The sequence below is a fragment of the Saccopteryx bilineata genome, chromosome 11 (genome assembly GCF_036850765.1).
Source record: "Saccopteryx bilineata isolate mSacBil1 chromosome 11, mSacBil1_pri_phased_curated, whole genome shotgun sequence".
Classification (NCBI taxonomy): domain Eukaryota; kingdom Metazoa; phylum Chordata; class Mammalia; order Chiroptera; family Emballonuridae; genus Saccopteryx; species Saccopteryx bilineata.
This window is the reverse complement of record NC_089500.1, coordinates 68,174,671-68,201,342: the sequence shown is the minus strand read 5'-3', so window position 1 is coordinate 68,201,342 and position 26,672 is coordinate 68,174,671. Positions and strand designations below refer to the sequence as shown.

The 26,672-nt window shown below is 44.1% G+C and overlaps 1 protein-coding gene across 3 annotated transcripts in view; it reads left to right on the top strand.

Moving 5' to 3' along the window:
- The first annotated feature begins 3,142 nt into the window (after nucleotides 1–3,142).
- LRIG2 (leucine rich repeats and immunoglobulin like domains 2) overlaps nucleotides 3,143–26,672 on the top strand; it is a 63,744-nt gene continuing 40,214 nt past the window's right edge. For 2 of the 3 annotated variants that reach the window (XM_066247579.1, XM_066247578.1), the window contains exon 1: nucleotides 3,143–3,586. In XM_066247579.1, coding sequence (XP_066103676.1) covers nucleotides 3,348–3,586 — 239 coding nt within the window. In that variant the 5' untranslated portion in view covers nucleotides 3,143–3,347. Of the gene's footprint in view, nucleotides 3,587–7,573; nucleotides 7,700–26,672 lie in introns of all 3 variants that reach the window. The other variant, XM_066247580.1, reaches the window with a different exon arrangement.

Genomic DNA, 26,672 nt, shown 5'->3' with positions numbered 1-26,672 from the left:
TTACATTTTAAAATATGTGGCATTGCCTGGCCAGGCGGTGGCACAGTGGATAGAGCATTGGACTGGGATGCGGAGGACCCAGGTTCGAGACCCCGAGGTCGCCAACTTGAGTGCGGGCTCATCTGGCTTGAGCAAAAAAAGAAAAAGCTCACCAGCTTGGACCCAAGGTCGCTGGCTCGAGCAAGGGGTTACTTGGTCTGTTGAAAGCCTGTGGTCAAGGCACATATGAGAAAGCAATCAATGAACAACTAAGGTGTCGCAACCAAAAACCGATGACTGATGCTTCTCATCTCTCTCCATTCTTGTCTGTCTGTCCCTATCTGTCCCTCTCTCTGACTCTCTCTGTCCCTGTAAAAAAACAAATGTGGTGTTCATGGCTCTCTCAGCCAAAAACGTTCCCGACCCCTGCTCTATGGCCTCTGCCTCAGGCACTAGAATGGCTCTGGCCCCAAAGGAGCTACACCCTAGATGGACAGAGCATCGCCCTCTGGTGGGCATGCCAGGTGGATCCCCGTCTGGCGCATGCGGAAGTTTGTCTGACTGCCTCCCTGCTTCTAACTTTGGAAAAATACAAAATAAATAAATAAAAACTGCCCAGGTGCTTGGCTCTCAATGATTAATTAAGCAATTCTAGAGCAATGAATATAAAAATTTTTATTCCATTGTTAGTGATAAATGGATCACTAAACTCTTTTTCGAAAACATGTATTTGCTAAATAAAGTTGGATATATTAGGACTTATTCTATGATTTTGATTATTGGTATGTGTATTGACATTTTTCATAATAAAAAAGTAAAAAACATTTAGGTGACTTTATCAAGTAGAGTGTCAGATGTTCTCATCATCTATTCATTTATCAAACATTTATTAAATATCTATTATGTGCTAGCTACTCTGCTAGCCCATATGGGGAATACAAATATATGTAAGGTGCATATAAATGCTATCAGAATGGTTAAAAAAATGTGCACAATGAATTAAGAACTGGGGAGACTCCTAGCTGGTGTGATCTGCACCACATATTGGGGAGGACACAGGGTAGAGAGCATGAATTTCTAATAGGCCCATAGAGAAACTCTGAAACTCTAATGCAGGGAGGTACTAAGATACCTCATTTTTTGTGGGGTTTCTGCCCATGCCCAGTTTCTTAGTGAAGGTTGTTTCTTATGCATGCTCAATGTCCAGGGAAGGGAGGCTAGGAGTAAGTTTCACTCTGCGGTCCTGGCTTTAAGTTTGGTGTGGCCTGACCTGTGGTGGCACAGTAGATAAAGCGTCGAACTGGAAGGCTGAGGTCGCTGGTTTGAATCTCGGGGCTTGCCTGTTCAAGGCACTTATGGGAGTTGATGCTTCCTGCTCCTCTTCCCCTTCTCTCTCTCTCTCTCTCTCTCTCTCTCTCTCTCTCTCTCACACTAAAATAAATAAAAATTTAAAAAGTTAAAGTTTTTGGATTGGAGCATTGGGTATATCCTTGATTCCAAGAAATATTTCAATATTAAAAAACAGAAAAAGGTTTTTAAAAGTATAATTGTGACTCCAAACTTGCCATGAAAGATTGACTTCAGTTATTTTCTAGGACAACCCTGTGACCTAGACATTACCATTCTTTTTAACCTGCAGTTTTTTTTAACTTAGGAGAGTCAGAAAACCCATAGTCATGCCAGCCTGCCTGTCTCGGGCTGACTTGGTTTACCTTTCTGGTTAAAGAATGAAGGTGTTTCCACCTCAGCAGTAACTGTCTTGCCAATTTCAGTCACTGAGGGAACAAACTAGGGAACAAATGCAAAGCGTCTTTGAAAAGTATAAAAGCATTCCATGTAAGTGAACCACTGTTATCATTCTTAAAGTCTTATTCATAATCTTGGATATAATTCATGGCTGGGTGAGCATAAGGGAGCTAGACATCAGTGTTCCCAGTAGGTTTTCCATAGCCTCTGCTTCAGGGTAAATAAAAGATATCTCCACACCTGGCCTTCACTTTGTTGATTGTTCATCACCCTCTGTACCTACATGTTCTGCTTGTTTTTCTGTGAGCGTGCAGGTAGGACAGCATTCTCCAAAACTGAGGAAAGAAAAGTGTTTTCCTTAGAGACGTGCCTTGCAGGTGCCGCCCCATCATTTATTGAACTCTAAGCGAGAACAGAAACTGAAGGTACACAAATGAATAAACAGGGCCTCCCTGCCTTCAGGAGCTAAGGGGTCCATCCTCCCATAGCGACGACATGCTTCAGGAAAGTGGAGTTGTTGCGCACTTGCAGGACCGCACCAACTGCACACAAGTAGAAGTGGGCAGAGGAAGTCCCAGCTGGGCTCTGGAAGTCATTTTGTGTCTTTTGTGCCTGCGACATGGAAGACAGCCCTTTTGCCATTCCTCTTTTTTGGAACCCAGCGGAAAGAAAAGATCCTTTTTCATTACTATAAACAGCAGTCTGCAACCTTTTTTGTCTCACCGCACACATAAAGTATTAAAATTCTGCAGCACACCAAAAAAGATAAATTTTTGCCCATCTGACAAAAAAATAGGTATAATTTTGAATGTTTTACCAAAAAAAAAAAAAAAAGTAATTACCTACTCATTTTGCTCCAAAGTGACTTAAAAAAAAAATCAGGAGCTTTTACTTGTGTATAAGGATTTCTGGTACCAAGAATTAACCAATCAGACGCAACTTTATTATGCAACGTGACCAATAAGATGCAACTCTATTATATGACCTATATATGTAGGGTTCAAGACAGGGCGTTTACCCCAGGGGGCTATGAATTGTGTTGGCTATTATTATTTGACAAGCTGAGGGAAAAGAGGTCGGTGCCCGTGACTGTCAGGTATTGCATGTTTTAAATATTTTTGCAGCGCACCGGTTTGGTTTAAAATCGCTGCTATAGTAGATCCATTCAAAGTTGGGATTAGCACTGCCAGCTCCCGGTCTCCCTGTCCCTTTTAAGGAGCCACTGCGCCCTCCAGCGGGGAAACGGCAGCGGAACCCCCAAAGAGTGCAGAAAGTGCTGGACACCTTCAAGTCCTCCTTAAGGAGCTGGTCGTCTTCGGCCCCGCCCCGTCCACGGAGTCCCGCCTCCGACGCGGTTTCGTCCTCTGGCACCGATTAGTTGGCTTCTGTGCGTGAAGACGTTGCGTCGCGGGGCGGGGCAGAGCAGCGTTGTCCGTAGGTCCTCAGCTGAGTGCCCTCGGTCGCCGCCCCCGCTGCCGCACTGTGTCCGCCCCTCGCCTGTCTTTGGAGGATACAGGCGACAGCCGGTGGCCTCGGGGGGTCGTGCAGCAGCCAGACATTTCCGCGGAGTCGCTTTTTCCCGCTGGCGGCTCTTGTCGGCCGGGTCTAGGTCGGGGAGGAAAATGGCGCCGGCGCCCCGAGGCGTCCGGGAGGAGCCGCTGCTGCAGTGTCGGTCCGATCCTCCTCCACGGCTCCTGTTCCTCGCCCAGGCCTTCCTCCTCCTGCTGCCGGCCGCCCGGGCGGGCCTCTGCCCCGCGCCCTGCTCCTGCCGCATCACTCTGCTGGACTGCAGTCGCAGGAGACTGCCAGCGCCGAGCTGGGGGGCGCTGTCGAGCCCGCTGCCCCCCGACGCCACCAGCCTGTGAGTCGAGTTGCCGGGCGGGGGTGGGCGTGGGGGGGTCTAAGGAGAGGGGAGCTCCCCTTCCAAGGAGGCCTGGAAGGAGACAGGCCTGGTCGGAGGGCGCGGTCCGGAGCCTGGGTTCTGAAGAAAATTGCCATTACGATGTTGTGAACCTTTGGTGGGAAGGGGGTGCTGAAAGCCCGGATCTTAAGGTTCTGGAGACTTGTGTGAAGAACTGTTTTGGGGGTCAGGTAGGCTATGGATCCTGGGCTGGAGGGCAGCTGGGGCGGGGATCTTGTTAAGGAGACAATGGTCCTGGACACCGGCATCGACTCAGGATGGTTGGGGCTCCTCGCCCACTTTGGGCTGCATCCGGTGTGTACCTCGGCCTGAGTGGTCCCCAGGCATGTGATTTAATCTCCGCCGCCGCCGGTGACAAGTGAACTTTTGTCCCTGGTTCTCATTTTGTTATGCATTTTTGATAGTAGGAAGGTTAAAACTAAATGTATTAGGGGAGCCAGTACTATTGTAAGTAGCATTCTTAGTCTGATTGAGTAGCATTCTTAGTTCTTTCCAAAATCATGTGATTTAATTGTTTTCAGTGCGTTTCTTGTGGCGAAGAACCTAAAAATCAGCCCTCTTTATTTCTGTATGAGAGGCAAGGTTGAATTCTTCTGGAGAGTCCACTGCTGAGTGCTCATTTTGACAGGCCTCTGTTAGTGGGACCTGGAGAGCTCTTTGGGGTGAGTCAGCCTGGTGGCATTAGGAGCAACAGGAGGTATTAAATGCTGCAATTATGGGGCTTCCTTACAACTAAAGTACAGTTATTTCTCTGCCGCTCACTGAACAGTTCATTTATTAATTGACAGACTTCTAGTACAGTCATCTCCATAAAAGAGTTGTCACAAAGAGACTAGCTTAAGATGCAATTAAAATATAAGGATCTGTTTGTATTGTCAAAAATAAAATAAAATTAGAATGTCTCTCGCTGCTGCAGAAGTTATTTATACATTTGAAAATAGGTTAGGCTACATAGGAAAGAAAACTATCTCGTAAATTCCTTGAGAAAATAAGGTAGCTTAAGTAGCCTGACCTGTGGTAGCACAGTGGAAAAGCATCGACCTGGAATGCTGAGGTTGTTGGTACGAATCCCTGGGCTTGCCTTGTCAAGGCACATACGACAAGCAAAAAGCAAGCAATGAACTAAAGTGAAACAACTACCATCTCGTTCCTTTTCCTCTCTCTCTTTAAAATCAATAAATCTTTAAAAAACGGTAACAAATAACCGAGTGCTATAATAAGCATAGATCTGTAATATAATAAAATGCTTTCTGTTGTTTTAAGACGTGATACCTGTAACTAGTTCTGGTTTTGCTAATGCAAATAAGATTTAAAAATCTCTATCAGTGTGCAACATAGTCTGAATTTAACCTAGCACAGCATCTTTATAATTCAGCAGGTGACTTTTTCTATGAAATTCTTGGAATAGCTACCTGATTATAACAGAATAAACCAGGTGCAAGTTTAAAAACAACACATCTTCATTTAGCTGCAATGGAGATAAATGTGGCCTACTTTTTAAGACCCTTCATTGTAGGTAAACAAAAATTAGAAATAGTTTTAATTAGATACATGCATTTTGTGTCTAGGTTTGTTTTTTGTTTAATCAAGGTAAATTTCCTCAAGCCAAATGACATTCAAAATTTTTAGACGCTCTAGAATGAAATGGACCTTTTCAGTTGAAGTGAAGTGCCTTGGAGAGCATTTCTGTTGTCGAAATGTAATTGGATGGAAGTCTTACATTAGACTTAGCAATTCTTAGCACATTAAAGATGGGATTGTGCTGTTTTACACCGAGAAAGGGAATGTCTTTGGCCGTTGGCTCTCAGCTATGAAACCACCAGTACATTTGTATTTTAAATGTAATTTTGAAGTTTTGAAACACATGCCATACTTCAATATATTAGTGATTCAAACTCAAATACTCCAACTTGTGGCCATCATCAAAAAGATTGTAGATAAATTCATTAACCCTGTTTTGAAATACATGTATATCTGCCCCTGGTTCCTGGCACAGAGCTCCTGAAACCCTTGTAATTTCCTAAATGACAGGAGCACTGGGAGCATCTTTCTTTCTTTTTTAAAATTTTTTATTGATCCTAATTTATTGTGCTTACATAGATTCAAGTGTCCCACCGAATATATCTCCCTCCTCCGTAGGAGCATCTTTCTAATATTTGGTCTTTGACCTTGTTTCCTAACACAGGACTCCTAAATCTCTTGGAATTTCCTGGGTGATAGGAGTGTCTTTTGATCTAATGAGGCAACTCTTGATGGGCTCTTGGATAGCTTCAGGATGGGGGCTGGTCGCCGGAAAGACCAGGCTGTTATCGGAAACATGACTGTCAGCCCCACTCCCCTTCATCTGGAAGAGGAGAGGTGCTAGAGATTGAGTTAATAATTGGTTACACCTATGTGATGATTACCATAAAAATCCCCAAATCTTGGCCTGACCTATGGTGGCGCAGTGGATAAAGCATTGACCTGGAACACTGAGGTCACTGGTTCAAAACCCTGGGCTTGCCTGGTCAAGGCATATATGGGAGATGATGCTTCCTGCTCCTCCCCCCTTTTTCTCTCTCTCTCTCATTCTAACTCTCTCTCCTCTCTAAAATGAATAAATAATTTAAAAAAAGATTAAACAGTTTAAAAAAAAAAATCCCCAAATCTGCCTGACCAGGCAGTGGCGCAATGGATAGATCATCGGACTGGGATGCAGAGGACCCAGGTTCAAGACCCCGAGGTCGCCAGCTTGAGTGTGGGTTCACCTGGTTTGAGCAAAGCTCACCAGCTTGGACCCAAGGTGACTGGCTCGAGCAAGAGGTTACTTGGTCTGCTGAAGGCCCACGGTCAAGGCACATATGAGAAAGCAATCAATGAACAATTAAGGTGTCGCAATGAAAAACTGATGATTGATGCTTCTCATCTCTCTCCATTCCTGTCTGTCTGTTCCTGTCTATCCCTTTCTCCGACTCTCTCTCTGTCTCTGTAAAAAAAAAAAAAATCCCCAAATCTCGGGTTTAGAGAGCTGGGTTGGTGAGCCCATCTTTGTGCCAAGAGGGTGGTGTACTGGCACTTTATGGGGACAGAAGCTCCTTTGCTGGACCCTTCTGATCTCACCTGTGTGTCTCTTCTTCTGGCTCTTGTCCTTTATCAGACTCCTCCTATCTTGTATTGTATAATGACCAGTCAGCGTGTTTCCCTGAGTTCTGTGAGTTGTTCTAGCAGGTGATTGAATCTGATGAGGGAGCCCTGGGAATCTCGATTTCTAGTTAAGTTGGACACGTTGTGGGTAACATGGGGTCCTACTACTTGTGATTGGTTTCTGAAGTGGGGGTGCAGTCGTGTGGGACTAAGTCCTTACTCTGTGAGGTCTGCACTAACTCCAGTTAGTGTCAGAATTGAATTGAATTGCAGGACACCTGGCTGGTGTTGGCGAAACGGTTGTGGGGAGAAACAGAACCCCACACATACGGTGTCAGAGTATTATATGTGAGTATAGGAAGAAACAGGTGACAAAATTTTTTTTGCTTAATCGAAGTTTAGTTAGGCTCCTAAACCTCTAGGCCATCTGTGCACATCCTTTTAAAATGTAGTTTTAGGAAGAACCCCCAACACTGATATATCTGACTGGGTTCCTCCCACATACCGTGTCCCAGCTGATGTTTGATCACCCTGACCTGTTTTCAGCAAGAATTCCTTTAGGTCTGTTTAGCCAGAACCCACTTAACCCTTCTGTTTTCTCTTAGTATATTTCATCCACTGACCCTGTCTTGCTCCTTAGCTTTAAATTCCAATATTCACAGGCAGTATTTAGAGTTGAGCCCAGTCTCTTAACTACATTAAAAATTCTTATTGTAGTGATCCCTCTGCCTAGCTCCTCATCCCCCAAAGTCTTCCTTACCATGCTTTAACAAGTATCACTGAATATTTGTTTCCTTTTAACAGTTATGGTGCCACAACTCCAATAGGATCAGATTCATCATTGGACCCCCAGACCTCTCACCCAGGACCCTAAGTGCATACCTTTGAAGCCTTTATCTTCCTCCTGACTGATTGATCGGGGATCCATTGGTGAGTCCGATTCCTGAACCATTGCTCCGGACAAATGTCTGTGGAAGCTGGTAAGGTTAGATTTTGATTTTTAAGAGTCTGAGTATACTCCAGAAGATGGAATGGAGTCCCAGGCTTCCATTTGTAAGAAGGTCCTTTAGAGTCCCAGGCAAGTAGCTGTTTATGAGAAGCTGGGTAAGAGTGCTAGGCTTCTTTGTCTGAAAGGTACCTACTGGACTCTGAGCCTTTTCTTCCTGGCTCCCTTTTGGATTATTCCCTTTCTCTTTGCACTGGCTGTCTTTCTTCCTGTCTGTCTATGACATCTCTCAGTTTTCTCTGCTGGATCTTGGAACCTTCGCAGTTGAACCTTTATTGACTATACTTTCCACCAACTTTGTCTGTCTCCATTCTTGTTGGCATCCTCTTGCTGAGAATAGTAGGGAACTTCATTGGCCTCTTTGGGAAACTTGACATCTCAAACTGGCTCCTTTAAGACCTCTCCCTTCCCATTGCTTCTCCTGTTCCTTTCTCTTAACACCTCAGTCTTCCCTCCGTTTCCCTTGAATCCTTTGATCTGTCTCCCTTCAGACCCCTTCCTTGTCCACCCCTCTGTTGACCCCTCCCACACCTTTTCCCCTGCCTGTCTCTGTAGTCACTTGAATTTTGGGGTCCCTGCCCTCCACTGGGGACTGTCAAAGGTCTTAGGGCTCCCAAAAGCTACCGCTTGAGGCTGAAAAAGAAAAAAAAGGCTATTTGAAAATAGTCTGGATATTTTCCTTAGTTGGATGGGCCTTGGAGACATCCAGAACAACTGCTGGATGTCTCCTTGACACTCACCTAAAATTTGATCCACAGCCTTCATAAGAATACATATCAGGGCAAGGGAACGTTGTGAAGGTGGTCCCTACAAAATTGGTGAACAGATCATCTAAATCTGTCCCATTTGCCAGAACCACAGTTTGCATGAAAATATCAAGTCGAGAAAAGACAGCTCGTGATTTATATAAAATCAGTGAGTTTGTATGACTGTGTTTTGCTAAGTCGTGGCTAAAATTTTAGAATGTAAACAAACCGTAAGATCTCTCCATGCTTCTGTCTGTATTGTGTGTGTATATGTTATAGATGTGTGTGATATTTTTCTGTCTCTGGATGGTATTACCAAATTAATTTATAAACTCTCTTGAAGGAGTTCCATTCAAATTGGCTTAGAGATAAATGGGCACTTACCTATAAATTAAATATTCTTGAAGCTCTCAGAAATAGAGAAAATAACTCGTTTGTTTGATTATTTGTTTTTAAAGATTTTATTTATTGATTTTACAGAGAGAGAGCAGAGAAAGAGGGGGAGGAAAGAGAAGTATCCACTCATAGTTGATTCACTTTAGTTGTTCATTGATTGCTTGTTGTATGTGCCTTGACCAGGCAAGCCCAGGGTTTTGAACCAGCGACCTCAGCATTCAATGTTTTACCCACTGTTGCTCCACCACAGCTCAGGCAAAAGAGAGGTTATTAATAGTTAAAAGTTGTAATCATTATGTGTAAATGAAACTATTAGAAACCGTATAAATGAAGAGGAGCAGCTTTGTATGCAAAGTATGCAAGATGTATGTATTTTGTTCAGGGGGAAAAGGTAATTTTATTTTAAGGTAGACTGGTTGTTCCAGAATGTGAAAGAAGAGAATATAGGACAAAGACTGAATGGATATTAGGAAATTGTTGTAGATTTGTAGAACAGGAATTTTATGTGTGGTCAAGCTGCTAAGATTGAATGGAATAATTTATAAGTTTAAAAAATTGAACTTTGCCCTGGCCGGTTGGCTCAGCGGTAGAGCGTCGGCCTAGCGTGCGGAGGACCCGGGTTCGATTCCTGGCCAGGGCACACAGGAGAAGCGCCCATTTGCTTCTCCACCCCTCCGCCGCGCCTTCCTCTCTGTCTCTCTTCCCCTCCCGCAGCCAAGGCTCCATTGGAGCAAAGATGGCCCGGGCGCTGGGGATGGCTCTGTGGCCTCTGCCTCAGGCGCTAGAGTGGCTCTGGTCGCAACATGGCGACGCCCAGGATGGGCAGAGCATCGCCCCCTGGTGGGCAGAGCACCGCCCCTGGTGGGCGTGCCGGGTGGATCCCAGTCGGGCGCATGCGGGAGTCTGTCTGACTGTCTCTCCCTGTTTCCAGCTTCAGAAAAATGCAAAAAAAAAAAAAAAAAAAAAAAAAAAAATTGAACTTTAAGTGATCATAAATGTACTGATACAAAACTAGAAAGTTGAGTTTTCTTGAAATACTGGTCTGCGCTTCTTAAGTTGTAAAAAAGATTTACTTTTCAATCTGCCTAGGACTCAAAATTATACCACCTGCCCCAGGACAGCAGTGTGCATTCAATGACTGGTCTGTTTGGGGACCCAATGGCCCTTGCCCCAATTCAGGACAACTGTGTAGGACTTGTAGGTTGGTGGGGACTTTGGTTGTGACTGCAGCCCAGCCCAGAGTCTCCATCTGCTCTGTCTGGCTTGGTTCACTCTTCTGTACATGTTGAAGCCAAGAGCCCTCACCAGTAAAATCCTGCATGTGAACCCTTGTCTCAGGGTCTGGCTCTCGGGAAACCCTACCTGCATTGCCACCAGACTTGGACCATGCTGTACACGCGATTATGTGTCTATAAGTCTGTGATATGGGTCTACCTCTGGAATCATAATCATGGTCTCTAGAAATCGAGCCCAGGTACTTCCTGTGAAAAATTGTAATGACAGAACCTTAGAATTGTTGCCAGGATTTAATAGCAAGGTATTCAGTTCCTGGCACAAATGAAGCACTTGTGCAATTATACCTTTTATTGTAATTACCAGTAAATAACCCATAAATAGTGCGCTAGTTCTGATCAGTTGGCTACAATTGCAAAATGCATTTTAATGTCATTTTTATGACAACAGTTATTTTAGTAGAGTATGGATGTTAATGAAAGGTAATACATCACCTGCAAAAAAAAAAATCTGCCTAGGAAATAGATTTTGTGTCATCAAAATAGTTTCCTGTGCCCCATGTTGTCTTTATCAGGTAAATGAGTCTTCTCAATATTAAGAGTTGGGTTTTTTTTACAACTATGTATTTTCTGGGTTTGCCTTTGAAATAGTTTTTTTTTGTTTGTTTAAATGAGAATAACTAAGTATTGTTATTCTCACAGTGTTCAGAACCTTTTAACATTTTTGAAAATTTTCCAAAATCAAATTCTAAATGGAGTCTTTTTTACTTCAAACTAACCTAGAAGCCCCAAGAAATCTCAGAGGATTTCTCTCTCACCTTATAAAAGAGCCGTTAAGCTAATTAGGTCTGTTTGGTATGTTAAAACTGATCTGGGAAGCATTGGCAAATAAACCATGACAACCTTCTTAGGTTATATGTATGGATATATTTTGCTAACATGGGTATTTCAGAAATATATGAAGTTAATAGAAATTTGTCAATATGGTTGTTTGCTCATGTCAATTTTTTTTTTTTTTTCCTGTGGCAGAGAGAGTCAGAGAGAGGGGGACAGATAGGGACAGACAGACAGGTAGGGAGATGAGAAACATCAATTCTTCGTTGCGGTTCCTTAGTTGTTCATTGATTGATTTCTCATATGTGCCTTGACCTGGGGGGCTACAGCAGACCAAGTGACCCCTTGCTCCAGCCAGCGACCTTAGGCTCAAGCTGGTGAGCCTTGCTCAAACCAGATGAGCCCGCGCTCAAGCTGGCGACCTCGGGGTCTCGAACCTGGCTCCTCCACATCCCAGTCTGACGCTCTATCCACTGCACCACTATCAGGCATGCTTATGTGAAAATCTTTTATGCCACAGCAATAATTAATCTTATCAAATGAACTCTCATTAGAACTTTAACCATAGCCATTGAATTTTTTTTTTATTAACAGACAAGTTGTTTTACTCTCTTCTCTAATGGCATTTATTTTAAGCTATAGGCAAGAATGTTTCCATGATAGCATCGGCTGAATAACTTTAAGACCACGCCACTGAACTGAATAAGAATTTCTAGAACTAATAAAGAAGCGGATGGATTCATAAAGCTGTCAACCCAAGATTGAGCAGAGCAAGAGTTAATTACATGGAACTGATTGAACTGATGAGTTGATTATAATTTTTTTATGGCTCTTGGGAATATAGCTGGTTCTTTAATGTTTTGTTTGCTGGATTTAAAAAATCCTTTTTTCTTTTAAACTGTATGGTTGATTATACCTTTATGAACAAATATGAGACAATTACTTTTTCTCCCTAACTGATCCCTTCAAAATTCAGAAACTCTTAGTGAGTACTATATTCATTATTTTTATAAATAGTTATTTGCATAAGTTCAAAAAGACTTTGTTCTTGTAATGGGATACAGTTGGAAACATTGGTTATATTACCAGGACTTTGACTGGAATGTCTATTTGTGAGTGATGTATATAGAATCTGGTTTAAGGAACTAAGTTTAATCTCATGAAGCCAATACTCTTGGAAAAACTGATCTGGTATCTGGCTTAGAGGGTGCCCAGCCATATAGGTGAATAAGGAAGGTCACTTCCTGATAGGTCCAGGGACCTCAGGACATGTGGGAACTTTACCCAAATCTGTTACGGGGTGAAGTCTGGTGGCTAGTTCCTGGAGTGACTTCCTAACCTTGAGAGGCTTTTAACAGTCTAATCAGAGATTCCTTATGAAAAGTTAAAAAAATGTAAACTCAGAAGGATCCTATATGGTCAGTCACTAATCTTGCTGCACTTACGTAAATAATCAGGACAATTCTAATAAGACCACAGTTATTTTGTAAACAAGAATGAAAAGGTTGACTCTAGAGAGAAATGTTTTTTTGTTGTTTCATTGCAAAACTAGAGTGCACCCCTATAGATTCTGTCTCATACATTTTGCCAATTTGTTCCAAATTCTCAATTCTAGTTTCCTCTGATACCTGGCTATAACTCACCAAACAAATGTTTACAGTTTCCTGCTCTCCTGATGTGACATCACTGAAAACTAAAACAGCCCTTTTCCTGAAACCTGGCCAGCTGAAGCTGGACAACTTGTATCAGCTTAACATAATTACCACAGCAGATTGTGTGTGGGCAACCTTTGTGCCTCCTGCCACAAGGCCCACTCACAGAGCTCACCGGAACCCCTGACGGCGTCCCCAGAGGCTACAACGGGGAGATTCTTCAGGTGGCCACTGTCATTCTCACTCTACCAGTTAAAGATGCTCAGACTTAAGTCTGAAAATCTCAGCTGGCTGCCTTCTGGACTCAGACTGACTTTCTGACTGTTTCTGTTTTTCTTTTAATTTCATAGAAACACCCTTCATTAAAGCCTGACTTCTGGCATCCTGAGCCACATATTGTCTGACACCAAGTCACAGCAGAAGTTCCACCTGGTCCTTAGTGAAGAAAAGGCTACTAAATGAGAAAATAGACTGATGTTAAGTCCTGGCTGAGTAGCTCAGTTGGTTAGAAAATTGTCCCTAAATACCAATGTCACAAGTTTGATCCCCAGTCAGGGCACATAGGGGAAGTGGCCAATGAATGCACAACTAAGCGGAACAACAAATGAATGCTTTTCTTTTTTCTTTTTCCCCTCCCTCCCTCCCTCCCTCCCTCCCTCCCTCCCTCCCTCCCTCCCTCCATTCCTTTGTCTCTCCCCTCCCTTCCCCTCCCCTCCCCTCCCCCTCTCCTCCCCTTCACTCCCTCCCTTCCTCCTTTCCTTCCTTCTTTCCTTCCTCTCTCCCTCCCTTCCTTCCTTTCTTTCTCCTTCTGTCCCTTCTCTCCCCTCTCCCCTCCCCTCTTCTTCCTCCCATCCAAGTACTAACCAGGCCCAACCCTGCTTAGCTTCCAAGATCAGACGAGATCGGGCGCGTACAGGGTGGTATGGCTGTAGACACCCCTCTCCTTCCTAATCTCTTTCCTCCCCTCTCTACTCCCTCTCTCCTCCCCCTCTATTCCCTCTTTCCCCTCTCTTTCTTCCCCTCTCTCTCTCCCCTCTCCTTCCCCTTTCCTTCCTCTCTCCCTTCTCTTTCCCCTCTCCCACTCTCTCTGCTCCCACCTCTCTCTGCTCTCCCCCTCTCTCCCCTACCCCTCTCTCATCTCTCTGTCTCTTTAAACTCAATCAATTTAAAAAAGGAAAGAGAAAATAGACTGAGCCTTACCAGGCGGTGGCACAGTGGATAGAGCATTGGACTGGGACTCAGAGGACCCAGGTTCGAAACCCCAAGGTAGCCAGTTTGAGTGTGGGCTTATCTGGTTTGAGCAAGGCTCACCAGCTTGAGCCCAAGGTCGCTGGCTTGAGCAAGAGGTCACTTGGTCTGCTGAAGGCCCACAGTCAAGGCACATATGAGAAAGCAATCAGTGAACAACTAAGGTGTCGTAACAAAAAAACTAATGATTGGTGCTTCTCATCTCTCTTCCTTCCTGTCTATCTGTCCCTATCTGTCCCTCTCTCTGTCTCTCTCTGTCTTTGTCACACACACAAAAAAATAGACTGATACTGGCCTGACCTGTGGTGGCGCAGTGGATAAAGCGTCGACCTGGAAATGCTGAGGTCGCCGGTTCGAAACCCTGGGCTTGCCTGGTCAAGGCACATATGGGAGTTGATGCTCCCTGCTCCTTCCCCCTTCTCTCTCTCTGTTTCTCTCTCTCCCTCTCTCTCTCTCTCCTCTCTAAAAATGAATAAATAAAAAAAAAAATAGACTGATACTGTTAAGAAGAAAAAAAAAAAGTCTGTTTTTTTCCTTGAACAAGACAGGGTATTGACAAAGATTCTGTGCTTGACCAATTTTTAGACTTCTGAAAGTTGTTCTAGGCCAGAGGTAGTCAACCTTTTTACACCTACCGCCCACTTTTGTATCTGTTAGTAGTAAAAATTTCTAACCACCCACAGGTTCCACAGTCATGGTAATTTATAAAGTAGGGAAGTAACTTTACTTTATAAAATTTATAAAGCAGAGTTACAGCAAGTTTAAGTATGTAATAATAATTACTTACCAAGTACTTTATGTTGGATTTTCGCTGTTTGGCAGAATAAATCTTTATAACAGCTTACTATAGTTAAATCTATCTTTTTATTTATACTTTGGTTGCTCCGCTACCGCCCACCACGAAAGCTGGAACGCCCACTAGTGGCTGGTAGAGACCAGGTTGACTACCACTGTGCTAGGCCAATATGTATGCTTCCTTTGTAAATGCTAAGGTAGTTTAGCAAGATGCCCCTACCCTCAATATCTGATCACTCTTGATATCTGATCAAGTTTATCTTCCACCATCCCCCACGTGATGTCTGATCACTGTCTTTGGTAAGAATTCAGTCAGTGCTGTTAGCCAGAGCATCCTTACCCCAGTAGTTTCCTCTGATCTTCCATCCACTGGCCTTGACTGACCACCCTGCTCCTTGGCTGTAAATTCCCACTTGCCTGTGCAGTATTTGGAGTTGAGCTCAGTCTCTTCCCCTGTAGAAAATTTCATCCAGTGGTCTCTATACCTATATAGGGATAACCTGCACCACCCTGAATAAGAGCTTCCTTTACTGGGTTTTAATAAATGTCATTGACTCTTCTTTTAACATAGGGAGTTTTTCCTGGACATTTGGTGTCACAGAAGTGAGATTTTTTTAAAATAAATTTTTATTAAATTTAATGGGGTGACATCAATAAATCAGGGTATATATATTCAAAGAAAACATGTCCACGTTATCATGTCATTCAATTCTGTTGCATACCCATCACCCAAAGTCAGACAGAAGTGAGATTTGCCTGAATGGCTCTGGCTCAGAGGAACAGATAGTTTGGGAAAAGAAAGGATAAAAGGGTGGGGGGTGTGGACCCTTTGATTCCTCACTAGTCCTCTGGTCGCCGTGGTATGGAGCACTAGCTGTGCTCCTCTCAGTTACTAAAGAGAAACGTTACCCGTGGAGTTTAGAGATGGTTCCAGTTCCCAGGGCATTGATGCAGTCCCTTGGCTATTATCAGATAATATTATTACAGATAATCGCTAAAATGAAATTAAAAGAGAATGCTGGGTCAGACCTTGATGCTAGACCAAGCTCAAATTTCAGTGAGTCTAAGCTTTGGCCACTGGTTTCAAAGCTGACCCACAAGGTTGGAAAACTTCGGCAAGGACAAGAGAGAGTACTTCTAGCCCTCTGGTCATCAAGAAAGTAGTAGGTGTGAGGGAAGGGCAAAAGCAGGAAACTATTTGAAACCAGGGAGTGTAATGTGAAGGAGTTGTTTCATTTTGTGAATCAGTATTAGTTCCCTAAAGAACCTTTACTAAGGTGTACAATGAGGGGGATTCACTTAGGAGCAGTAACTGGTTTGAATGCTGCAGTGGGGGTGGAGCACGTTGGGGTCGATGCAGGGTTTCTAGCTCGTTATGGAGCAGTCACAGATGGCTCTATGTGATCCAGACACAAAGCAGGTCGTTCCCGAGGGAAGCACCGGTCTGGTGGACTGCATGAAAGCCATTGTAAGATCTGTTTACCCTGAGAAAGGGGACTGGCTGCTCATTTCCCCCGGAAATGCCAAGTGGAACACCCCTCATGAAGTAGATGATGTGTTTTCTATATAAGCCTTGTGAGACTATCTTTATGATAAATAGGAGATTCACCTGCTGAGTATGCCTGTTACTGCGTTCATGGTAAATGCTGTGTTAGCTAAGTGGGACTCTTACATGGATACCCCATATATAACCTTACTGCTGTGAAACCAAGCAATAATACACAAGGGGAAGCCTTGTATAGTTGCTGTCTCAGCTTTGCATCTGGGTTTCCCAAATGCAACTGAAAACATTAGGGTAATTAACAGCAGAATGAGGAAAAGCCAAGGAGAGTCAAGGGACTGGGCTTACCAAGGTGGAGAAGTTTAAATAGTTATTAAGAAACAAGGTGCATAAAGCAAATACGTTAGGAGCAAAATAAAGGAAAAAGGGAAGAATTACTGGACTCATCCCAGCAGAGTGGAAGGCTTTAGCTGGTTATTAAGCAGTAGGGTGAGCCTGACCAGATGGTTGCACAGTGGATAGAGCATCAGACTGGGATGCGAAGACCCAGGTTCAAGACCCTGAGGTTGCTAGCTTGAGCACAGGCTCATCTGGTTTGAGCAAAGCTAACCAGCTTGAACCCAAGGTTGCTGGCTCAAGCAAGGGGTCAGTCTGTTGTAGCCCCCCGGCCAAGGCACATATGAGAAAGTAATCAATGAACAACTAAGGTGCCGCAAGAAAGAATTGATGCTTCTCATCTCTCTCCCTTCCTGCTACCTGTCTCTGTCCCTCTCTCTGACTTCCTGTCTCTGTCACAAAACAACAACAAAGGAAAAGAAGTAGGGTGAACAAAACAGATGTTGTTGGGGTAAAAACAAAGGTTTTAGTGTGTGACTGCTTAAGTTTGAGCAGGCCAAAGGCTTTCCTTCTGGTTCAACATGAGAGAGTCCTACATAAATCTGTTTACTTCAGTTTGGACAAATTTAAAAATCCAAAGACAGATGTTAAACGGTGAGAAACCTGACCAGCAATTGCTTGAGGCATCAGTCAGGCAGATTAAATTAGATAAAAATTGGCAAAAGGGCCAGGACCCCTTGGCTCAGCACATGGGGCTGGGCAGGGGGTGTGCGGAGGGGTAGGGAACCCAGAGCCTGTGCACAAGACTGGGGGGGAATGGTCAGGAGTTGGTGAAGTGTCAGGATTCCTTGATATGGGAACGATGGGTACACTGTGGTACCAAGCCCATCGGTGAAGCCATGATGTCACTGAGAGAACATCATAAAAGTTGGTATGTTTAAATAGGCTTTATGTAGAGAAGTTGTGTGTCCTTTATTTGAATATATTATGGGAGTGGATGTCAGGTCTGGCTGGGGAACCCTACCCCTACCTGATGTTGTAAAAGCAGAGCCTGTCAATAGTCTTAATGGAGATGACAGGAATGGAAGGTAAAAGTGTGTAGAGCGGTCTGTTTGAAGAGGCTTTTACCTAGATTGTATTATGGAGATGGACATTGCATCTGACTGGGAAATGTTGACCTAATGTTGTAGAACAGAAGGTATGTAAATGCATCCGGCAGGCAATGTTAATTGGACGTGCTAAATGGGAACCAGTAAGATTGCTCAAGCCCACGCAGGTGGAGTGGAAACGAGGGCTGGTAAGGACAGGCCCTATCTGCAGTAGCCCTATGTGTATGGTTGACCAGGACGCAGGCAGAAGCTGTGAGTTCCTCTCGGCAGCGACTGCTAGGACTTTGGACTAGAGCATTTACATTTGAAGGGCAATTATTGGTTTGCTATTGGACATTAATTGAAACCACCATGATGACTAAAAGTCATAAAATAATCTTGAAACCAAGTACTCACAATGTCTTGTATAATGTCTGATAAACACAACCGGGAAGGCAATGCTCAGAAGAATTCCGTAATAAAATGGAAATGGTTTATATAGGATCATGCTACCTAGGGAATGGAAGGAGGAGACATTCAAGAGTAGAGACCCCTTTTCCCCTGCCTGACTTCGGAATTGTGTGAGGAGCTGCTACATTCTATTGTCCCGTGGGCCGTGTCCTATGAACAGCTAATAACTGACCGACAGGAGCTGCTTGGTTTGTGGGTGGCAGTTCTAAGGTGAATGCACAACATCCTGTTGGAAGGCTACCGCTCTTAGGAAGGTCAAGACAAATCAGCTCAGTGGGCTGCGCTGCATGCTGTTTTCCTAGCAGTAACGGAAGGAGGACAGTGGTTAGAGCCTTAGTTTGGGGTTTGTGCTGACGCATGGCAGTGGAAACGTGGCCTGTTAAAGGGATGCTCCTGCAGAACAGATAGGCCTGTGGAAATGAAGTAAGACTTTTGAGGGTGCATTAATGTGGGGTATGTTAATTACTGTTGGGAGGACCCCCTCCCAGATTTGGAGGTTGGACTCAACAAGCAGATATCCCTGGTGCTTGCTTGAGGTGGCCACCTGACCCATGAAGTGGGTGGACACGGAGCACCACAACAATGCAGAGTTGGGCTGAATCTAGATGGGTTCCTCTTGTACCTTCTGAGGCTCAAAATGCTAGTAAGCTCTGTTCTGTCTGCCAGGAAAGGAGACAGCCTGCAGGTGCTGTATGGCAGATCCCTTAGTGGGAAGGCCCTGAGCATGGCTGGCAGGGAGACCGGTGCTGATACAGCCCTAGGGCGCTCAAAATGGGTCCTGACAGGAATAGGTCCTGGCTGTGGACTGGGCTGGGCTTAACTGATGGTAGATGCAAATGTGCAGAGTGCTATAAAAGAGCCAGAACAGAAGGTAATGACACCAATTTGAACCATTATTTCAGCAGACTAGGGAATATACTTTATAGCCCACAATGCCCAGCAGAGAGCTACCCTCCTCAGAATGCGGTAAGTCCTCACTTAGTGTCATTGATAGGTTCTTGGAACTAGGGTGAAGTAACGTTGATGAAACGGATTTTACTGTGGGCTAATGGATATAAATAAATTTTTTTGGCATCTCATTGGTATTACAAGGAAATGATGTTTTTGAGGACCTGCCGTACTAGTTTAGTAGAGAATTGAAATGGGCAGTTAAAACTTAGGTTGTCTTACAAGGTGGGAGGTAAAAGCAGCAAGGACTGGCTTCCGTACCTTCCTGAGTGCGCTCGCACCCGGTGTCTGGTGGCACTAAAGCAGTGGCCACGCCAGATTGCGTCCTCGCTTTCCGGTGAATATGGGGGTGGGGTGGGGAAGGATGCTGGAACGCTGATGCTGTTCCTATCGAGGGAGGAGTATCTGGCCTAATGACTCACTTTCTTCTCCACACACCTCAACTTTTTTTCTCCTACTTGATGGAGTGTTCATAGGACCTGGGCTGCAAATACTGGTGCTGGTAACAGGGATGATTCTTAAGCAAGAACCTGTTTTTAAATTTTGGCTCACAATCTTAAGAGCCAAATGATGAAGAGTGTGCCTTCATCCCACCCAGCAAAATGGAGGTTAACTGCGAATGCCTATATACTGCCTGGTGGTACAAAGAGCTCGCAAGTTCTGGGCCTCTGTGACTTACCTTAATGGGCGTAGTGAGCTGCGGGGCGGTACTTGTAAGAGTAGTATTGCTGGTACGCTCGAGGCCAGCATAGGGCTTGAACTTGATGTCCCTTCCAAAGTTGGTAGAGTTTGGATACAAATGGAGAGAAGGAACAGTAGCTGAGTGAAAAGGAATGAGTGATGGTTGTGTAATGAGGGAAACACAGTATAATGCCTCAAGAGGGGTTCAGAGTAAGAGGTGGTATTGTCTCTTCGCTCAGTTATATCTGTTGACTGGAAGGGTGTTACCACGTGTTTGCTTAGACTACTGCTTTGGAAGCCTGCAAACCTGAGTGGTCCTTGCTGGAGGGCATTTTTTATGTGTATTGTTTTGCAGAGCAGTGTACAGCCAGACACCAAGAGGGTGGGCCGTGGAATAATAGAAGAAATATTTGCTGGTCTCTGCCACTGGTCCCTGGCTCAGTGCTCTTTAAACCACTGTCATTTTTAAGTGGTAAGAGCACTGTTGGAGCATCTTGCATTCTACATAGAATTTGGTCTTTGCAATTTTTCTTTTAATTGCTTCAGGCCCCAAAGTAGCAAGCTGAAAATGAGTCCTTGTATAACAGGTACAGATCAGGTTTTCCTTTCACTTACGGCCCCGGCCCCTCATGTTTACCTGTCATTACTGTCTACCTTTATTTCCTGTTTTCTCCATTTGTGTCCTTATTGTCACCATGCTTCTCATGGAGCCGCGACATTGGCTGTGGGGCTGAACCTTCGGGGGATTAGCAGCCCAGTGTGTGTACCCTGAGCAGCCCAGGTACAGTCTTCTCCACTGGCCTCTAGGCCTCCGTACTGCACCACTACTGGTCAGGCAGGGCTCTGGTATCTTTTTTTTTTTCTTTTTCTTTTTTTTTTTTTTACAGAGACAGAGTGAGGGACAGACAGGAATGGAAGGAGATGAGAAGCATCAATCATCAGTTTTTCATTGCAACACCTTAGTTGTTCACTGATTGCTTTCTCATATGTGCATTGACTGTGGGGCTGCAACAGACCGAGTGACCCCTTGCTCTAGCCAGCGACCTTGGTCCAAGCTGGTGAGCTTTGCTCAAACCATATGAGCCCAAGCTCAAGCTGGCGACCTCGGGGTCTTGAACCTGGGCCCTCTGCATCCCAGTTCAACGCTCTATCCACTGCGCCACCGCCTAGTCAGGCAGGGCTCTGTTATCTTATTAGATGATTTCTTTTTTATTTATTTAGTTTTAGATTTTATTTATTGATTAGGAGAGAGAGAGAGAGAGAAAGTGGGGAGAGAAGCAGGAACCATAAATGCAAAGTATGTAGTTGCTTCTTGTATGTACCTTGACTGGGCAAGCCCAGGGTTTTGGACCAGTGACCTCAGTGTTCCAGGTCGATGCTTTATCCACTGTGCCACCACAGGTCAGGCTTGATGATTTCTTTTCAAAGTACTTAATTTTCCATAGTAAGCATTATGAATGAATCAGAACATTATCTTAGCTAATTATTTGTATTTAAGATCATCTTAAAAAAAAGAAAAATTTGAAATATAGGCACATTAAGTTACTAACTCTAATGCAAACTGGGATTTTTTTTGTCTAAATGCACCAAAATTCACAAAAACTTTTGCATGCACAAATAATCTTTCATTTATTCTGATCATCTTGTATAATAGTATTTTGTATCATCTATTAGATATTTGCTAAATATTGAATAATCAGTTGAATTCAGTGTCACTGTGGCTTGCAGCTGTAGTATGAGAAGTTTTATTTTTAGAGAGAGAGAGAGAGGCAAGAGATGAGAAGTGTCAACTCGTAGTTGCTTTATTTAAGTTGTTTATTGATTGCTTCTCACACATGCCTTGACCAGGGTGGCTCAAGCCAGCGACCTTGGGATTGTGTCAGTGATCTTGTGCTCAAGCTGGCAACCTTGGGGAGTCTACAGCTTTATTCTAACCTGTGTACCAGCCACACTTTCTAAAGTTGGGATACTTCAAAGGCATTGTGGATGGCTTGCACCTCATATCTCTTTCTAGGTGTTAGCAAAAACAGCAGTTTATTATTATTTTTTTTGACAGAGTCAGAGGGAGGTGTTACAGGTAAGGACAGACAGATAGGAAGGGAGAGAGATGAGAAGCATCAATTCTTCACTGCACCTTAGTTCACTGATTGCCTTGACCCGGGGCTGCAGCAGAGCAAGGGACCCCTTCCTTGCTCAAGCCAGCAGCCTTGTGCTCAAGCCAGCAACCATGGGGTCATGTCTATGATCCCATGCTCTAGCCATTGACCCTGTGCTCAAGCCGGTGTCCTTGGGGTTTTGAGCCTGGGTCCTCCTTGTCCCAATCTGATGCTCTATCTACCGTACCACCGCCTGGTTAGGCAGCCCCAGTTTTATTCTTTATTTTAAACAGACCTACTGGTAAATTCCTAAAGCACACTTGCAGGGAAGGGGTGTGCACAGCCATTGTGTTTTCAGAATCTAATGTCTGTTGTGCTTGCATACTGTTCTTTTTCAAAATTTTATTGAATTTATTGGGGTTATACTGGTCAACAAAATTATACAGGTTTCAGGTACACAGTTCCGCAACACATCTCTGTACACTGCATTGTGTGTTCATCACTCCAAGTCAAGTCTCTGTCCCTTACCATGTACCCCCCTTCCTCTCCTCCCCCCCTCCCCTACCAGTCACCCTTGCATACCACTGTAATGAACTCTCACTTCCAGCAGTCATTTTAAAGCATGTACAGTATGCTTTTCTTTCATTGCATTAATGATTTTAAACGTATATAGTATATTTCTTCTTTATTCTGGTCTGTCTGGAGAAGTGGAAAACAGAAGATGTGAGCCTATGAAATTGGAATCCAGAGGCAATATTTAGTTAGCTACTTTAATCTTTTGTAGGGCTGTAGTCCTAGGCAGTGAAGGTTTTACCTTTGGAAGTGGATTATGGCTGCATGTACAATAGATAATACTCAGAAAAGGTGATAGTGATGGACCATGATCCTGTTTCAAGTCTAGTATTCTATAACGTACTATTTACACACTGACTTGTATGCTAAGCATTTTCTTTACATTTCTTTTCGTATTCTAAGCAATCCAGTGAGGCTGGCACTGTTCTCATTTAACAGTAGAGGAGACTGACATTTAGAGTGATTTGCCCAAGGTCCCAGAACTGGGCACGCAGAGATTCTATTCGTAAATAAAACTGTAGAACTTGTATTTCCTGTTTTGTGGTTGTTGTATTCCCCCATACGAAACAGTATTTTCAAGCCGTAAGAACCCAGGGAGAGCAAATGGAAGAAAATACAACATGCCTCTTACTCTTGAAGTGAATGCTGTCATCGTCCTGCCACCTTACCTTCTGGATACATGGAAGTGTAGTACAAATAAGTAGCACAAATGAAGGATAGAAAGTTTTATTTGGAATAGTGTTATGCTTCGTGCTATAATAAAATCTCATTTATGCTAAAGATATTTACTTAATATACAATATTTCCAGCTGCCTGTAGTTCAACCAAAAACCAAAAAATGTTTCTAGGGAGCATTTATTCATAAAGGCAACTCGCAGACTGAGATTTCATTTACTCCTATTTCACACAGTTCTAACAGGCACTACAGTTTCCTAGCCTATGGAAGTTGATTGGAAGCAATAAATTTCGGAAAATTTCAAGTGGCATGGTTACAGACAAGAAGGCTGATTTTTGGCGTAAAGCTCTTCAGTGGTAAAGAAAAAGGAACCTAAAAGCAGGCAATTTTCAGAGATGTTCTGGAATCCCTGTCTTTAGCATACTCCAAGAGGACTGATGAGCATCAGCCTATTAAATCACAGTACTATATGGGTCATACTAATAGTCCCGAGTGGTTTTTTTTTTTTTTTTTTTTTTTGTATTTTTCTGAAGCTAGAAACGGGGAGAGACAGTCAGACAGACTCCCTCATGCGCCCAACTGGGATCCACCTGGCACGCCCACCAGGGGGCAGCGCTTTGCCCACTAGGGGGTGATGCTCTGCCCCTCCGGGGCGTTGCTCTGTCGCGACCAGAGCCACTCTAGTGCCTGGGGCAGAGGCCAAGGAGCCATCCCCAGCGCCCGGGCCATCTTTGCTCCAATGGAGCCTCGGCTGCGTGAGGGGAAGAGAGAGACAGAGAGGAAGGAGAGGGGGAGGGGTGGAGAAGCAGATGGGCACTTCTCCTATGTGCCCTGGCCGGGAATTGAACCCGGGATTTCTGCACGCCAGGCCGACGCTCTACCACTGAGCCAGCCGGCCAGGGCTCGAGTGTTATTTTTTTTAAGTAAATTATGCTAGATATACTCTAATGAGATGGATTTTCATTTACAAAAGAAAGAACAGATTATGCTGGATAAATACACGAAGCATTGTCGTACCCAAACTATTGGATATAACATCTTCTTATCTGTTAAGTTTTGCAAAGGTCTTGTTACTGTTGAAGTTCGCTGTTGAAGTTCGCAGTTCGGCCTCTCAGTGCTGCAGAGGACTCAGAAGTGGACCTCTGTGTCTGGGCAGGAGAAAACCGCTGCGTCCCCATTGCTGCTGGACCTTGCAATTAGCTTGCATAACTGATTCTTTTGCTTAGACTGTTGAGATTGCTCTGTAGATCCTATAAATTATTTACACCCTGATGGTACTAAACGACTACATTAATGGCACCTCTGGCTCCACATGATATCAAGAACTTTAATAATTCATCATTTATTACAGATACATCCCTGTAGATTAGCGTGAGTGGGAGCTGAGTTTACAACACTGAGATAAGGCCTTCTCTGAGACCTTTACTCCAAACATCATACCCATAAATAGATTCTAGTGTGGTGTTAAAAAATAAAGGAAAGATTATTGACTGTTGCAAAGCATTAGACTCTTTAGGTGATATTTGTCAAGCATTAGATTACCTCAAGTTTTTAAGTGCATTTTAGGGATATGTCAAGGGGAGAATCTTTGAAAGACAGTTCTCCGTTTTCAGACTCCTGCTTTAAAAAAACCAGGCAGACTAGCATTAGCTTATGGAAAGTAAATGGACTTAATGATTGGGCATTGGGAAGAGCAGTGAGAGACTTTAATTTAAAAAATTACCCATATTCTTTTTTTTTTTTGACACACCAAATCAGATGGATTTAATTGATATCTTCAGAGCATTTCACCCCAAAGCAAGAGACTATACATTCTTTTCAAGTACACGTGGAACATTTTCTAGGATAGATCATGTTAGTACACAAAACAAGTCTCAATAAATTTAAAAAGTTTAAATAGAAAGTCTGGTTTGGTGGAGTACGGGAGTCAGGCAACATGGAAATAGAACCGGCTGTGTTGGAGGCAGATGACACCAGTTGTTACTGGTGGAGTTGGACCTTGGTTCTTGAGTTCTGGCTAAGAAAGAATTCCGAGCCAGACTCAAGAGTGTAAGAGAAAGTTTATTTAGAAAGTTACAGAGCCCTGGCTGTGTAGGTAGGTTAGAGCATCGTCCAGGTATCCCAAGTGTGTGGGTTTGGTCCCACAGTCAAGGCACATGCAAGAACAACCAGTGGATGCCCTGGCACAGGGTATCAGTTGGTTGGAGCACTGTCCTGATATGCAAAGGTCGCCAGTTCAGTCCCCGGTAAGGGCACATACAGGAACATATGGATGTTTCTGTCTCTCTCCCTTCCTCCCTCTCTAAAGTCAATAATTTTTTTTTTAAATCAACCAGTGAATGCATAAATAAGTGGAACAACAAATTGATGTTTCTCTCGCTCCCTAAAAAAAAAAGTTACCGAGGGCCATGGAAGAAACGGGCTCAGAGAACAAGTTCCAGAGGCCGAGGAAGGGCCCTTGGAGCTTAGGGGGGAGAGAGGCAGAGGTGGTGCACTGGGGAAGGAGGTGGGGAAGGGGAGCGTAGGGTGTGCTCCCGGGAGGGAGAGCGCCTAAAAACTATCCCCCCTTTTAAAGATTTTATTTAATTTTACAGAGAGAGGTTGGGGGCAAGAAGTTCAACTCATAGTTGCTTCACTTTAGTTCATATAGTTGTTGTACGTGCCTTGACTGGGCAAGCCCAGGGCTTTGAACTGGTGTCCTCAGCACTCCCTGTCGGGGCTCTATCTGCTGTGCCACCACAGGCCAGGCAAAATTACCCATATTTCTAATCTAATAGTTTTACATGTGATATTTGAAGTCTTCAAAATAGTCTTCAGCCTTTTAGGGGTGTTGTTAAAAAAGAAATAGGAAAATAAAGAGAAAGAAATAGGAGAGGTGTGCTCTGGAGAACAGGAGTATGTACACTCCCATATACACATGTCATGTAATTAAATCCCAGAATAAAACTGAGGTATAAAAGAAAGTTAACCTACGCATTCCCAGTGAAGTAACAGTGGAGTTGATGTTGAATTTATGTGTACAGTTTTGGGGTGACTCCACTTCCCAGTACCATAAATGTTGCTTTTGAAAAAGTTGTAAAAATAACTAGTGTTGACAACGTGCTTGTTTTTTTTTTGTTTTTTTTTTTTGTATTTTTCTGAAGTTGGAAACGGGGAGGCAGACAGATTCCCGCATGTGCCTGACCGGGATCCACCCGGCATGCCCACCAGGGGGCGATGCTCCGCCCATCTGGGGCGTCGTTCTGTTGTGACCAGAGCCATTCTAGCACCTGAGGCAGAGGCCACATAGCCATCCTCATCGCCTGGGCCAACTTTGCTCCAATGGAGCCTTGGCTGCGGGAGGGGAAGAGAGACAGAGAGGAAGGAGAGGGGGAGGGGTGGAGAAGCAGATGGGCGCTTCTCCTGTGTGCCCTGGCGGAGAATCGAACCCAGGACTCCTGCATGCCAGGCTGACGCTCTACCACTGATCCAACTGGCCAGGGCCTTGACAACGTTTTTAACCTTAGCACTTAGCACTGTGCCTGACACATTGTTCAGTAAATGTTTGCACAAATCCCTGATGCTCAGATCATTCCATTTAATTCTAGTTAGACACTTGGTGTTTTGATAAGTTAAACAGCTACA